The following is a 15,263-nucleotide window of genomic DNA, read 5'->3' as shown; positions in this document are numbered from 1 at the left end:
TGGAAGGCTTAAATTCGGCACACCTGCCCCTGGCAGGTGGGGCTGCAGTTCTTTGCAGCCCAGATGTTTCCAGCTGTGCTTCAGCAGCCCCTCTACCCTTACAGTCTCTGGACAAGAGGGATCCTGAGGTTCATGTGAAACAGCGCCCATGGCCCAGGGACCCCTTGCAGCTTCTGTGATGACCAGCAGCCTCGCCTTGGATGTCCTCCCACGACCTTCCAGAGCCGGCAGCTCTGAGCTTTGCAGCCCGTTGCTGGCGTACGTCCTGGGGGTGCTGCTTGCTTCCCCCCGCCCACAGAGCTGAGCGCACAGTAGGCGTGCAAAGGGTGCCCATCAGCTAAAACGGCCCGGAGGCACAAGCAGGAAAAGGGGCACCGCCCCAGCTTGGCCCCTTCAAGAGCCCTTGCCTATAAAACCCCCTCACAGCCCCCCCCAGCCCCTCTCAGGCTCCTCTGTCCTTGGGATGCCCGCAGCCCCCCACATCCCAACATTGTCCGTGAACTGCCTTGCTTTCTCACTTCTCCTTCATTGGGTGGAAGGCAACATTGAGAAAGGTGCCTCACTTGTGGCCATTTGAGACTCAAGTCACTTCTGGTCCCTCTTGTCAGCTAGGACCCTTTCTGCGGCTGTCCCACCCCAGCTGCTCTGGAAGCTGTCAGCATATCTCCGTCTTGGTGCCCCTGGTCCTCTTCTCATGGCTTCCTCTGCTCAGCTGGTCCCCCCATCTCTCACCTTTAGGGGACAGTGCTTGGGGAGTTAGCAGAGCAGGGTCCCCCACATGGCCTTCAGGGACACACCCAGTTCCTCCCTCGGGGGGCAGCCAGATCCTCACCCACTGGACCTCCCCTCCCCCAGCAGAAGCTTCGGGGCTCCCAGCACCGTGGTCATCTGTCTGTCCTGGTGTCCTGATAGCACACGCACCTGTGTGCCCATGCACTCGTGCATACACACACACCCCTGTGTGACCCTCCTTCCGGGTCAGAGACTCAGAGGCAAGGCCCGGGCCTGAGTGTGTTGGGTGGAGCGTCTGTGTCCCAACCACCTCCTGCCCCGAGGACGTGGCCCACATTGTGCCCGGCACTCTCCCGGCCTCCGCAGGAGGTGCAGGGAATTACTGTCCCCCAGGAGCTGGTGGATACACATCGCTCGCCCCTCGGGTGGGACGACGCAGGTGTGGGTCCCACCCGGCTCTCCCAGTTTCCGCAGCAGGACTGGCTGCAGCTGCCCATGGTGGTGGGCGTGTGTGCCCCGACCCTGGAGTTGGTTCTCGAAGCCTTGTCTCTTGGTATGCTTCTGGGGTTTCCATGCTAAGACAGCATTCAAGCCTGTTCGGCCTCCCCTGCTTCCTAATTCCTGCCTGTTCCCAGCTTATCTCCTCCCCTGGGGCTGGGACACACTTCGGCCTGGTCCCACTGACTCACCTGTGCTCAAGCTGTGCCCGGCCCGTGGTGTCCTACACCTTCTCCCTACAACTCGCCCCCTTACAAAAGCTGCCCTTACCTGGTTCCCGCAGGCCCATGCCCTTCTCCTAAGTCCTCTGCTGGACCTCAGGGGCTCCCCTAGCGCCCCATCATTGGCGTGTGTCTGAGTGCCATTGGTTTCCCAACCGCACGGTGGCCCTAAAGGCTGAAGGTGGCCTCCATTTCTTTGTGGTGCCCTCCCTATCCAGCCCTAGCACATACCAGGCTTCACAAGTGCTGGCTGAAAGATAAATATTATTATTTACACTAGCCACCCCCATCTCTCAGCCCCACTCCCCCAAAGCCCTGCTCTGGCTGTCCAGCATCTCTGGATGTGGCTGGGTCCTTACCAGGGGTGTAAGCGGTCAGCTGGCTGATTGCCCCAAGAGCCACTTGTCCTGCTCTGGGGAACTCGGGGCAGAGGGGGGCTGAGTGCCCCACCCTCTTCTATCTTTGCTTAGCTAATGATGCTGCCCAATGAGGTCATCCAAGGGCCACAGGGTCCCTTTGACCAGCAGAGGGGTTGTCCCAGAGGCCAGGTCACTGAAAACAGCAGGTTCGGTGGCCCCAAGTATTCTCTGCCCCCCAAAGGGAGGCTGGCTTTGGCTGGGGCACACACTGGCTTTTGCTCCAGGACACTCTGTCACCCTCCCACCTCCCCATCATCTCACGAAGGGGGAGACACCTGGGGCAGGAGGTTAAGGAGGGGGAACCCATGTGGGCTGTGGGGTAGTAAAGGTCCAAGGGCGCAAGGCAGCGAGGCAGGGCATTTCTGGTGGCAGTGCCACAGGGTCACATGAATTTCTGGTGGCTTGGGAGGATCTCGGTGATGTGGCCTGATGTCTGATGATGCCACCTGATTTCTAACGATGTCTGCAGGGCTTCGGACAACATGGCCTTGGTTCCCAGGGGTGCTGGACAGCATTGCTGAGGCCTGGGGACACCATCACGGTGGCTGGAATGCTGTCACAAGAGCTTCCCATGATGCCCCTGGAGGAGTGGATGGCCCCCCACAGTCACTGAGGACATCCCGGGGTCTCCAGTGGGCTGCCATCTTGTGCTCTGGGAAAAAACACCTCTTGGAGGGACCCACATGCTGCTTTGGATTCCCTGCTCTCCATCTCCACTCCATTTCTGTTCCATTCTTGGGGCAAAGGGGAGCCAGAGGCCCTGGGCCCAGCGCAGGCCTATAGGGTATCTTCCATTCATCCCGTGGCCCAGACTGCTCTCAGAGGCCTGGAACTCCTGCTCAACTGGGGGTGCGGGAGGGGCCTCCCGGGCTCTCCGTGCCAGCTACTCCTGGGGGTACAGGGTGTGGGAGAGAGCTGGTCCCCTCCACAGACAGGGCGGCCAGCTGAGCCTGGTGACCATCTCCCCAGCCATGGATCTTGGGGGATCCCATGGCCCTCCAGCTCAGATTGCTGTGGACTGTTTGATACTGTGAAAGCTGACACGGGTGGGGGAGGTGGGGATGGACATGGCGCGGGCCACGCGGGCGCGGATCGAGTGCTTGTCCTGCCATCGGTGCCACCTCTTCCGGATGGCAGAGCGGACCTGTGGGCACAGAGCAGAGCATAAGGTCTGAGTCCAGGTTTCAGGACCGCCCCCCCCCTCTCCCAGGGCTTCCACAAGCAGCTATACAGGGGAGCTGTGCACAGGGGGCCACGTCGGAGGTGGCAACAATCATCAACATTGCTGATTTGCATATTTGTTAGGACAATTTTCTCAAGCGTTCTGAGCAAGGGGTACCTTTCTCAAATCCACCCAAAGGTGCTATATGGCCTTTGCCGTGAAGAATCTCTACCCTCAACCCATACACATCTCCTGCCCTCAACCTACATACATCCCTTGTCCCAGGGCTCAGCTGCCTGGTTTTCAACAGCCCATTTCACACTCATTGATGAGACTGGAGCCCCGGCTTCTGGCTCCCACACCTACTGCCTATGAGAGCAAAGAAGTGGGCTTGCCACCTCGGGCAGGAGGAGGCTACAGACAGTCTCTGGTCCCGGCAGGCCTCCTGCCGTCCCGAGTCCTGGGGCCCCAGGTCCTTACCTCGCTGTTGAGGAAGCAGTAGAACACAGATACGAAGAAACCCTGGCATGGAGGGAGAAGGTGGGTCAAGGGACGGGGGCAGGTGCGGCCCCATCCAGCTTCGGAGCTGACCCGTTTCTGTCCCCAGCCTCCCACTCCTCCAGGCCCCTGCCTGGAAGAATCCCCACCCGAAGAGGTGCAGGGGACAGTCAGGGCTGGAGCGAGGGGTTGGGGTGGAGGACGGCTGTACCTGGAAGGATTCCAGGAAGGAGTTGAAGTAGATGAAGACGACCCGGGAGACTTCGTCCTCCCCGGGGTTCACGAAGAACAGCATGTACGTGATGCCCAGGAGGGGGAGAAGCACCAGAGTGGCCTTCACAGCCTTCCTGGGATGAGGCAGGTAGGGGGGGAGGCCCAGAGTCACAGCCCACCCAGGAAGGGGGCTGGGGCCTCTGGCTTGGTGGGAAGGACCAGCTCTGGGGGAGGGCTGTAGCAGATCCCCAGAATGTCTGAGACAAGGGGAGCTGGGGTTTCAGGAGGGACTCTCAGGCCTGGGGGGATACCCTGGGTCAGAGGCTGGGATCTCTGAAGCGCCCCATGGGTGGGGAAGGCAGGTCTGGTTACCTGTACTGAATGGTCTCAGACGTGGTGGATGCCCGGAGTTTGGTCATGAGGATGCGGACGATATTGAAAAGGAAGATGAAATTGATCTGTAATTTGACACATGGTGGGATGGCCTGGGCACGGGTGCGTGCAAGAGGCTGGAGGGAAGGTGGGGGACAGGGCAGGGACTCAGCTGTCCCAGGTCTGGCCTCCGCCCCCCTGCTGCTCTCCCTCCATCTTCATGAGCCCTTACATATTCCTGGCCCCCTGCCCGCCACCTCTAGACAGAGGGATCCTTTTAGTCCACTGTAAGCCCTGCTTGCCCCTCCCCACTGAGCCCCTCTCTCCTGTCCCCCTACCCAAGTTCTTACCAGCAAGACCAAGATCATGGGGCCCTGGTAGATGTAGTCAGTGTACACCCCAGGCTTTTTGCCAAACCAGCACCTAGAAGGCCACAGAGGTAAGAGGAGGAGGGTCACCTGGGTCCAGCTCAGTGGCATGAGGGAGGAACAGTGCTTGGCCAGACCAGGACTGGAGCCAAAAGCCAGGATCTGGGTGGCCCAATTCCAACCCTGGCAGAAGGTCAAGATAGCTTCCCATCTGCAGAATGGATAGCATCCTTTGAGATGTAAAGCTGGAAGCAGACACTGTGGCAGGGAGGGGGATTGGGGAAAAGACCACTGAATAGAACAGGCATGGGTCCAACACACACTGCTCCCCTCAGTTCCCACTGTGTCTCTGGTGCACGCCCACGAGGGGGGCCTTGTCCTGTACATGTCATGCAGTGACGCTCAGTAGCTAACAATCTCTGAATTTATTTAATGGCAGCCTGAACGACCTAGAGGCAGAGACTCTACAGGTTCCACCTGTCGTGAGAGACAGAATTGCTTTTCATTTTCTTGAGTTTCCCTCCAGCAAGATCTAGGGAGGTCTAGGGGGTGGGCTGGGATGAGGCACATAGGAAGTCCCATGTCCTTGTGCAGAGATGATGGACCCTCGGGCATGCAGATCCGCAGTACCTAGATCTCAGCATGCTTCCATAAACAATAAACTGAGATTTTTTATGTGAAACCTCTTGACTTTTTCAAAGTTTGGAAGCAATTCAAGTTTTCAAAAAACACGGGGCAGACCAAACGCAAGCTGTCCTGGGGCCAGGTCCAGTCCTTGGCCCCAGAGCCTGCAAGGTCTCTCTCAGGTCTCACACCTGGATCCCTTCTGCTGCAGTGTCAGCATCTTACCACAAGGTGGAGCTCCAGAGACGCTCAGACCAACTTTCCTCTGCACTCAGCCATCCTTTTTGCTCCAAGATGCGCCCAGACACACACACTGGGCAGCTTTTTGAAACCTGTTCTTCCTTCCCTGTACTCACCTTCACACCTGCAGGCACAGGCTCCATCGCCCAGGATTTACAATGCTCCTGTTCTGAGACCCAGGCCACCATTCTGGAATCACTGCCAAGCCCCTAGTCCTGCTTGTCAGCTGCCCCCGACTCCCAGTTCAGGCCCCCACACCACCGGCTGTGCAAATGCAGAGAGAGCCAGCCAGGCTGGGCCGGAGTCAGGAGGGATCACCTTGATCCTTCCTAAATGTGAATATAATTTTCCAGGCTCCTTGTCATGGGTGGAGAGGAATAGCCATGGTGATGGAGGCCGCCTGGAACCCCAGTCAGACAGTGGGCTCCTGAGAACACTTTGGCAAAGAAGATCCTGGCACCTCCGCTGGCCATCCGTGTCCACTTTTTCTGCCTCTCTTTTTCAGTGGTTCTCAATCTTAGCTTCCTATTAGAATCACCTGGGCAGGTTTAAAAAATCCTGGTGCCCAGGCCACACTCCAGACCAATAACATCCAACTCTCTGGAGGTCAAACCTGGTCATCGGTACTTTTTAAAGCTTCCTGCGTGATTCTAATACAAGCCAAGGCTGAGAGCCACTGCAGCGGAAGCGCAGTTTTCAGGGGTGATTGGGAACACCTACTTCCATTTAAGTACAGCCCCTCAGGACTTTAGAGCTGGAAGGAGTCTCTGAGATTGTCTGGATCAGTTCCTATTAAATCAATGGAATCGTTTGTTAAAACAAGTCTTTATTAATAGAAAACATTTATATGACATTTACTATGTGCCAGACCCTATTCTAAATGCTTCACATATATTAACTCATGTCATCCCCACAACAACACTTTGAGGGAGGCACTATTATGAGGATGCCCATTTTACAGATGAGGAAACTGAGGCACACTGCAGTAACTAGCCCAAGGTCATAAAGCTACTTAATGATGGGAGCCACAGTTCAGAACGTGGGTGGTTGGGCTCCAGGGGCTGCCAGTAACCTTTAGGCTGTTCTGCCTGTGGTGAAAGCCCGAGACAGATAAAAGAGCCTGGACCTGCCTGTCCAGCCCCACCTCAGGCAGAACACTGTTAGGGAGACTCAGTTTGAATCTGACCCCCAGCACCCTCCCTATGTGGATGGAGAAACTGTGGCCCTGATAGGGAAGGTGACATGGCTGAAGGTCCCTGAGAAGCATCAGGCAGAGCAGGGCTGGAAGCCTGGATCTCGGGGCTCAGGGGCCCCTGAGGGCAGTGAAGAGGAGGTGACTTACTTCTCATTGTCGTAGTACAGCTTCCCAATGGCCCAGGCCACGATGATGGGGAAAGGAACACCTGGTGGAGAGACCGGCTGTCACAGGACCTGTCGGTGGAGTCTGGGGGATGCAGGCCTGGAAGCCCCCAGCGCAGCCCAGGGCCTAGAGGCGGGCAGGGCCTCCCCAGGTACTCACTGGCCTATCATGCCTCCTTTAAGATGTTCCCCTTGTCCGTGCCCCCCAAGTAGGGGAAGAGGGCTGTGTGCACACCCCACCACCCTAACCCGGCCTCCGTCTCAGGCCCCCAGCCAGCCGGTCTGAGTCTGGGTGGGGAGAGGATGGCGGGTCAGGGCAGGGGGCTGGCCCACTCACCCCAGCCGATGCAGATAAACATCCACTTGCGCAGCCGGTCGGTGGAGTACGTCAGCACGATGGCTGTGTGCAGGTAGCAGCCCTCGCCAAACATCCAGAAGAAGTTGGTCACGTGGAAGTAGTTGTAGGCGGCTGTCACCAACCTGCACCAGCCCTGACGCCCACCCCATCAGAGGCGATGATTAACCAGGGAGGGGGGATGGGAGGAAGCAGCGGGCCACCCCAGGCCCGGGGCCTCCTCCCGGCAGGATGGGGCACCCCCCCAGCATCCACTCTTGTGCTATGGGCTCCAAGGCCCGGCTCTGGTCCCTCCTCTGCAAAGGCAGCCCCACCCAGACCCTTCCTCTGACCCTGGGCCTGCCCCTCCAGGACACACCACATTGCTCTGGTGGACATCTGGGCTCATGGTGAGCTGGACCACGAACCACGTGGCGTTCCGCAGGATGAAGGCCGAGATGAGGTTCCAGTGGATGATGTTTCTCAGGCACCGGATGCTCCTGCGGGCAGCAGGGGAGGGGGGGTGACAGGAGGAAGAGGAGGAGAGAGAAGATGAGGGATAGGTCATCAGCATCACTCCAGCCCAGATGTATGAATGGGGAAACCGGGGCTCCGAGCAGGGCGGGCTGACTAAGTCACACTGGGAGGTGGCAGCAGTGGCTCTCCTGATGTCCCACAGGTCCCTTCCTAATTGTGGCCCACCCAGACCTAAGCTCCGCGGCAGAGCCTGCCACACGGCCAGTGCTGCAGGGACCAGGGGCTGCTTGGCTACTAGGGATGCCCCTTCTCCCATGAGCACCCTTCCCTCCCTGTAGCTCCAAGTTTGAGGCTCAGAAAACATAAAAGGCCTCCAGCAATATGCCTCCCTCCCAGCTTTCAGCCCTGATGCTCAGCCCCCGCTGTCAGCCCCCATTCCTGGCACAGACCTGGCTGGCACTGCCACCTGCATCCTTGGCAGTTGTGCTGGGCCCAGGCAGCTTCAAACCCAAAGTGGGTTCCACCTTCCTGGTCTCCCAAATGGGTGCAGCCCGGCCTGGGTGTGGGTGACACAGGTGAGCCTGGGCTTTGGCCATCCCCCTCCCCTCTGCAGTCACTGGGCAGGGTTGCAGAAGTGACCCTGCCAGAGGTTCCAAGAGACCTGGGACATCTGTATCTGTCACCTGCTCCCCCTGAGGTGAGGGAGCAGGACTCCCCCAGCCCACTACTGCCTCCTGTATCTTACTTCTCCCCCCTGCTTGGGACCTGGGGGGTGTGGCGGGGGGACAGTCCCAGGGCCTCCTCACCTGAGCCGCAGAAAGAGGACAAAGGCCACCAGGAGGGCTACCAGGGAGATGCAGTGGCCCAGGTAGTTGATGATGACGGCAACATGGTAGTGTACCTTGCTCTTCTTCTGAGGCAGGAGAGAGGGGCAGAGGTGAGGCTCCTTCACAGCTGCGCCCCTGTGCCCACTGAATGTGCCAGGACAGCCCACCCCCACAGGTGCCTGGGACAAAGTGGGCCATGACAACAATAGTTATCCCTTCCTGAGCCCCTGCTGTGTGTGAGGTGTTGCCCTAGAGCAGTGCCGTCCAATCTGAGTCTATGTCTGTCTGTCTGTCCCCCAATCCCGTGCTCTGTGCACTGCTCCGTGCTGTGGGAAAAATGTCAGTTAACTTGAATCTCCATATCACATAGGGTTCCCCATTCCGCGTGCACAAACACGCATGCACGGCTCACGGATGGTCTCTCATGTTCACCTTTCCGTTCAGTCCCAACTCCAGGTGGCCCTTGTGGGTGCAGACCAACCCTCTAGGACTTCTCTCCTCCTCCCGTTTCTCAGTTGAGCCACCATCTTCTCCATCACCCCTAAATCCCTCCCGCTGCAGCTGAGGCCCGCTCCTATCAGCGAGGAGGGGAAAGGGCAGTTGCTCTGGATTAGCATCCACAGAATCATTAGAAACCACAAAAAACCTCTCTAGGCTCTATAACTTGCTTCCCGGGTCCCACCCCTGGCCCAGGGGGTCTGCTTGAAGTCAATGGGGTCCTCTCCCAGGACTAAAACAAAGTTCCCAATGTTATTACTTAATTCATTTCATACACTGATGGAAGCTGGGAAACGCGGCAGGCCCCTTTCCAATCAAAGTTTGCTCCATGAGTGTGGAAGCCCTCCCGTTTACAGAGTATTTTCTTTTATTTTTCTTTTTGGCAGCGCTGTGCGGCTTGCAGGATCTTAGTTCCTCGACCAGGGATTGAACCTGGGCCCTTGGTAGTGATGAAAGCTCGGAGTCCTAACCACTGGACCGCCAGGGAATTCCCTACAGAGTATTTTCATATCTGTTATCTTTTCAAACCCTCAAGGCAACACTGGGGGAAGAGCCAGTAGGGGGTCTGTACCTTATTTTGCAGAAAAACAGGCCCAAAAGTACACGGACTCGTTCAAGGTCACTCAGCTTCAAACCGCCTCTCACCTTCATGTGCAGATTGACAAGGTGCTGAGGCAGAAGACGGGTCCCCACCCCATGATGGTGGACTGGGGTCTCCAGGGCCCAGCTCTCTGCAGACTCTTGACCCCGCGAGAGCAAAGGCCCCCTTCACCCTTTTGTAGGTCCCAAGAGGGCAGGGGCTAAAGAGCCAGAGTGTGGCACACGGTGGAGCGCTGGGAACTGTGTGTCGAGTGCAGGAAGGAAAAATGGATGTTGGAAAGGCACTGGCTTTTGCGAGGGGAGGGTCCCTGGTAACCCCTCCCTCCCTCACCCTTTCCAAATTCTGGGGTGGGGCATGGGCATGATGATGCTCGGAAACTGGCAAGTATTGAGAAAAAGACAAGCTCGCAGGAGACTTGTGCACCCTTTCAGAGCCACCAGAGCTCCTGGCTCTCCGTGGACCCTCCTGTCGGAATTACAGAATCCACGGGCATCAGAACTGGTCCCAAGGGATCAAGTCCAGCACTACCCATCTTCCAGATGAGGAAACTGAGGCCTAAACTCACCCACCCAAGGACAAGGGGTGTACCTCTGAAGCAGGACACCTAACAGGCATCTGAGAAGGGGTGAAGCCCTCCCTCCCCTGCTCTCCCCAGCCCCCACTCTCCCCAGCCCCCGCTCTCCCCAGCCCCCGCTCTCCCCAGCCCCTGCTCTCCCCCTTCTGAAGGGGCATCCTCACCGAAGCAGCTCTGAGGCCCGGAAGGCCCAGGCAGCTCTGTTCTAGGGGCTGGTTTTCCTGGAAGAAGCTTTCAGGAACATGACAGGAAATCACATTAGCAGCTCAGGCTCTGGAGCGCTGAGACCCAGCGAGGTGTAAATGGCAGTGGGGAGAGAGGGCGGGAGGGGCAGAGGGTATTCACTGCCATCGTATAAACGCGGGGGGCGGCGGGGTAGCATCTCTGAGTGCCTGGCGGTAGATGCCAAGACCAGAGACCCCAGCAGATATGCACACATTCAGCCTGTCTGGAACTGATATTTAATTTCCTCTTATTAAATTTTCCACAGATCCATGCTGCGAAGCCCCTGGGTAGTGGCAGAGACTGTGGAGCCCAGAACGGTGTGATGCCCCAGCTTCCTGCACAGGCCCAGGTGGGCAAGATGAGCAGAGTGTGCAGGGAGGCCCTTCACTGCCCCCCACAGCAGGCCGAGCCGGGGTCCTTTGGTTTGGGGTGGCATGAGTCATTTATTAAGCACCGACTGTATGCTGGGCACTGCGCCAGGGGCTTTACAGACGTCACTGCTTTTCTTTCTCACAACTGCCCTCTGAGACTGTCCTTCTGTCCCCGTTTCTCCAGTTGAAGGGGCTGCATAATCAGCCCAGCGTCGGCATCCAGGTCTGCGTGGCCTTAAAGACCCTCCTTCCTCTGTCCCCGCGGTGCATTTCTTGGGGGGATAAGCAGGGACTGAAAACAGAAGCGCTCTCTTCGTCCTGGGCTCAGAATACTCAGGGAGCTTCTACGGGGAGGTTGGGGACTCATGAGGGCTTTTCTCCACTGAGGCTGAAAGGGGAGAATTGGGCCAAACCACGCAGGGGACCACCTTTGCCTGACTCCTCGAGCTGGAGGGCCCAGGCTGGCTCTCAGCCCTGCTTCTCACCTGCCACATCAGCCTGATGCAAACTGAGAAACAGCAAGGCAGCTGGGGGGTTACGGTGCAGCGAGAGCCCGAGAAGACTGCTGGAGAGATGGCAGTGTCACCCTGAGAGATGACCGGCATCACCAGGAGAGATGGCCAGTCACCCCCAAGAGGTGGTCAGTGATACCCTGAGGGGTGTTCAATGACACCTGGAGAGAATAGCCAGCAACATCCTAAGAGACACCCAGTGACACTCCAAGAGATGCTGATGACACCCTGAGAGACAGTGACCTCCTGAGAGAAAGCCACCGTTAACTGCAGAAGCAGCTGGGATGCCTGAAGGACACATGGACACAGCCAGTCCCTGGGGACCTGACCAGCACTCTGTCCTTGCCCAGTCTGGAGACCAGAGACTGGCAGGTAAGTACCCTGAAGAGGGTGGCACAGTGTGGCACTGGGCAGAAGCCACTCCTCTGCACCCTCACGACCAGAATCCAACAAGTAATTCTGACCAGACTCTCTGCAAGGCACACCTGGTCCCAAGTGGTGGCAGTGTCAGACCTGTCCTGATGCCTTTTCAGGATGGCATGATGGGTTCTCCCCGCCTGGTCCCCACTGCCCCAGCCTCTCTCCCACCCCCATCCACCCCAGTTTGAGGCTCTCCCTCTCCACCTGGGCTTCCTGAGCTACTCCCTCACCCCACCCTGGGCACTCCAGCCCCTTGCTCCCCAAGGTGTGGTCCCCAGACCAGCAACGTCAGCATCACCTAGGAGCTTGCAGGAATCTTCAGAAATGCAGAACCTTAAGCCCCACCCCAGATCCAGAGTCAGAATCTTCATTTTAGCAAGAAGTCCAGATGATTCCTAAGCATTCCAGAAGCCCTGGTCGAACCAACCCCCTCTGCGAGCAGTGAACGCCGGCCCACGAGCCTACACCCCCAGAGCCCCTTTTATGTCCCATCAGAGTGTGTGCCCTGCCACGATGTGCCGGGGGCCAGGGCTCCCTGTGCCCAGCAGAGTGGAGGGGAGGGACGCAGAGTGTGTGCAAGCGTCAAGGGAGCGGTGGGGGGACGGGAGAGCTGGCTGGGGCAGTTTGGGGTGTCTCTGCAGTGGAGGGAGACAAGTGTGTGTGTGGGGAGGGTGCAGGCTGGTGCTGGGGGGTCAGTGCAGGGGCTGGGCCATGCATGAAGCAAGCTCCCCGGCTGGGGGCCTGTCCCCTGCTGGTGATGGCTGTGGGCAGGTCTCCTCCCTGGCCTGGCCTCTGGGGGCCCTCACAAGTCTCATTTCACAGGCAGTGGTTCTGCGAACCCATTATCTTCAGTTCCTGGGGCGCTGATGCTTAATTAGCGCTGAGTCCGGGCCTAGAGCTGAGAAATCGGCGGCTCGGCTAATTGGCGACTTTCCTCTTCCTCTTTCACAGTAGCTCCAGGAGGGGACGGGGAGACTTGGGAATGGGGAGGGGTCTGGCGAGGCTGGGGGCTGGCAGAAGGGGATGGCATTTTCACTAATTAAATTAACTGATTACCCAGAGTGCCAGGCAAAGGGGCCAGCGGGGGCTGCCGGGGGAAAGGGTGGGCGGGGCAGCCCGGGTGGGGGTGAGCCCTGCAACCAGACGAACAGCGGTGCCCGTGACCCCATCGGGGGTGCCCGATGGTTGGTGACCCCCCCCCAACCATCCCCCCTCATGAACACAACAGCTTCCCCTGAGCTCAGGTGATGAGAGGCCGAGGGGCGGTGGATAGATGGAGCGCCCTCTACAGGCCAAGCCGCAGTCGGACACCGCCCTCCCGCCCCCAGGAGGCAGACTGAGCTGCTCTCCGGCCTTTTACAGACGAGGAAGCTGAGACTTCGTGAGGCTGAGTCACCTGCCCAGGGTCACACAGCACATGTGCTGGAACCAGAATCCAAACCTCAAAGCTTCTGCCTCCAAAGCCGGGGCTGTTCCCGTTATACTGTCTAAGAGGGGCCTGATGAGAAGCCGGTGTCCCCTAATCCTCCTTCTCCCCCCAGCCCGCTGGTGGAGAGAGGGAGAGACCCCAGTCCAGGCAGAAGGGGTGGGAGCTGCAGAGTGGAGAAGGCACCTCTGCCCCTGATTCTTTGAAGGGTGTTGGGGGCAAGGGGGGCTGCTGAGTGTCCCCCATCAGCCAACTAGAAGGAAGGGGCTTAAATTAGAGCAGGAGAGATTTGGGGGACCGGGAGTGTCCTCTGACATTCAGGAGGCTCCAGTGCAGGGAGGGAGATTGAAGGCAGCTGTGGCGTCTCCAGCTTGCTGATGTCCAAGAGGGGGACAGACGCTCGCTGCTCTGGGGTGGGGGAGGGGTGTCTGTCCTAAGGCAGGAGGCTGGCGATCTGACCTCCACTTGGAGACACATGGTCAGCCTCAGGCCCTGCAGACCCAGCAGGACGATCAAAGCGCAGGGTGGGGTGCGACGGAGGGGCTGCAGGCTTCTCGCCTTAGCTGTGCTCCCCGACACCGTCCCTCTCCGGGCGTGAACTGCGGTCCTAAGAGCCGCAGACAACACTGACCTGCCTTTCCCATCCTCCTGCCTCCTCTACTGTGTGCTAGGTAAGGAGTCCCCCACTCCGCTGAGTGGTCTTCTTGCCCACCCGAGCCCCACTCTTCTGGTTCGACTATGTTTCCTAACATGGGAACCTTACTTTCCTCCCCCAGTCCAGGTGGGTGCCTTCATCCCCAACCCTGGACTTCTGGGGTCGGCTCACCATGTGGATGCTTAGCAACCTGGGGGCTGTCTTTGCTCAGGTCAGGTCACTGGGGAGCTGGGCCAACCCACCCGGCCTGGGGTGGACCATAAGGCCTGGCCTGTGTGACATTAGATGCCAGGAAGCCTCTCGCCCTGCATCCCAAGTAACTCTTTCGTCTGCCAAAGCAGCACTACTAAAGAGCGTGTCATTCTTTTGGGCTAAGCACTGCCCTACCTTTACAGCTTCTACAAGGAGACAGCAGAGCCCCAGTATCTCAGTGATGTGAGGCCAGGCAGCCTGGGGGAGCGGCTAACCAAGGCATTCGCGGGGGGTGGGGAGCGGAGTGTTAGGTGGGGAAAGCTGTTCTCCCACCATCAACCTCACTGCACACCAAGTAAGTACCTGGTCTGGGCAAAGCGAGCCACTTCCAAAGCCCCGGGGTCCAGGCTCCGACTCACGCTGGCTGTGTAACCTTGTGTGAGTCACTCCCCCTTTCTGGGCCTCAGTCTCCCTCGCTGTAAGGTGAACGGGTTACCCTAGATGAGAGTTTCTCACTTTTTCCCCATCACCCCCCCACACACTACCCCCTGCACTTGTTAAAAATACAGATTCCCAGGTTGTCCTTGGAGAGTTTGGTTTATCGGATGTTGGGTGTAGCCCTGCATTTGAACAAGTGCTCGGGATGATTCTTATCACCAGGCAGATCAAGATGGGATGGAGGGTCCCCAAGGTCCCTTCCAGTTTAGATCTTTTAGGCACTGGAATTCTTGGAACTGCCTAGACCAGCCCCTCTCTCCCACGCCCCAGCAGCCTGGGGCCCTTGGACAACTTGGGGCATCTCCCATCTGCCCTTTCCTTTCTGCTCACTCCTCCTTCCCGCTCCATGACCCCCACCTTCCTCAGCACCCACCAAAGGGGTGGGTGGAGATGTAGGGGAGGGGACAAGGGGGACGGAGGTAGCAGCAACACAGAACGACAGATATGCCCGTGTGTCTGCCAAACATCACCCTTAAAAGATTATTCATTGCGGCACTGTTTGTCATAAGCAAAGATGAGAATAAAGATTGGTTAACTAAGCTATGGAACATCTGTACAATGTGATATTATGCACATGTAAAGAAAAAAGAATGAAGATGCTCTTTACGTACTGATACGGAACAATCGCCAAGGTGGATGATTATATGAAAAAAGCAAGGTGTCGAACGAAGTGTATAATATGCAACATTTGGGTGAAAAACAAAAAAGAATATATATACATAATTGCTTGCCTATGCAGAGACTGTCTCTGGAAGAACTCTTAAGAAACTGGCAAAATGGTTACCTCTGATGGGGGGAGCCCAGTGGCTGGGACAGGGCTGGGAGGGAGACTTTTTTGTTTTCCCATTTGTACCTTTTTAATTTTGTATTGTGTCTAAGCAACGTCTTTCTCAAAAACATTTAAATATTTGAAAGGCTCTTCAAGGGCTTTTTCCAACTCCATTGCT

The 15,263-nt window shown here is 57.7% G+C and overlaps 1 protein-coding gene across 3 annotated transcripts in view; it reads right to left on the bottom strand.

The window, feature by feature from the left end:
- Positions 1 to 2,790: 2,790 nt before the first annotated feature.
- Positions 2,791 to 15,263, bottom strand: part of CRHR1 (corticotropin releasing hormone receptor 1) — a 50,204-nt gene continuing 37,731 nt past the window's right edge. For 2 of the 3 annotated variants that reach the window (XM_028164917.2, XM_028164918.2), the window contains exons 5-13: positions 8,324 to 8,430; positions 7,420 to 7,540; positions 7,044 to 7,197; positions 6,690 to 6,750; positions 4,466 to 4,538; positions 4,116 to 4,252; positions 3,742 to 3,877; positions 3,513 to 3,554; positions 2,791 to 3,014 (exon numbers count right to left, since the gene is read on the bottom strand). In XM_028164917.2, coding sequence (XP_028020718.1) covers positions 2,874 to 3,014; positions 3,513 to 3,554; positions 3,742 to 3,877; positions 4,116 to 4,252; positions 4,466 to 4,538; positions 6,690 to 6,750; positions 7,044 to 7,197; positions 7,420 to 7,540; positions 8,324 to 8,430 — 972 coding nt within the window. In that variant the 3' untranslated portion in view covers positions 2,791 to 2,873. The remainder of the gene's footprint in view (positions 3,015 to 3,512; positions 3,555 to 3,741; positions 3,878 to 4,115; positions 4,253 to 4,465; positions 4,539 to 6,689; positions 6,751 to 7,043; positions 7,198 to 7,419; positions 7,541 to 8,323; positions 8,431 to 15,263) is intronic. The other variant, XM_007175845.3, reaches the window with a different exon arrangement.

Source organism: Balaenoptera acutorostrata, chromosome 20 (assembly GCF_949987535.1).
Source record: "Balaenoptera acutorostrata chromosome 20, mBalAcu1.1, whole genome shotgun sequence".
Lineage (NCBI taxonomy): Eukaryota > Metazoa > Chordata > Mammalia > Artiodactyla > Balaenopteridae > Balaenoptera > Balaenoptera acutorostrata.
This window is presented reverse-complemented; position numbering and strand designations above follow the sequence as displayed.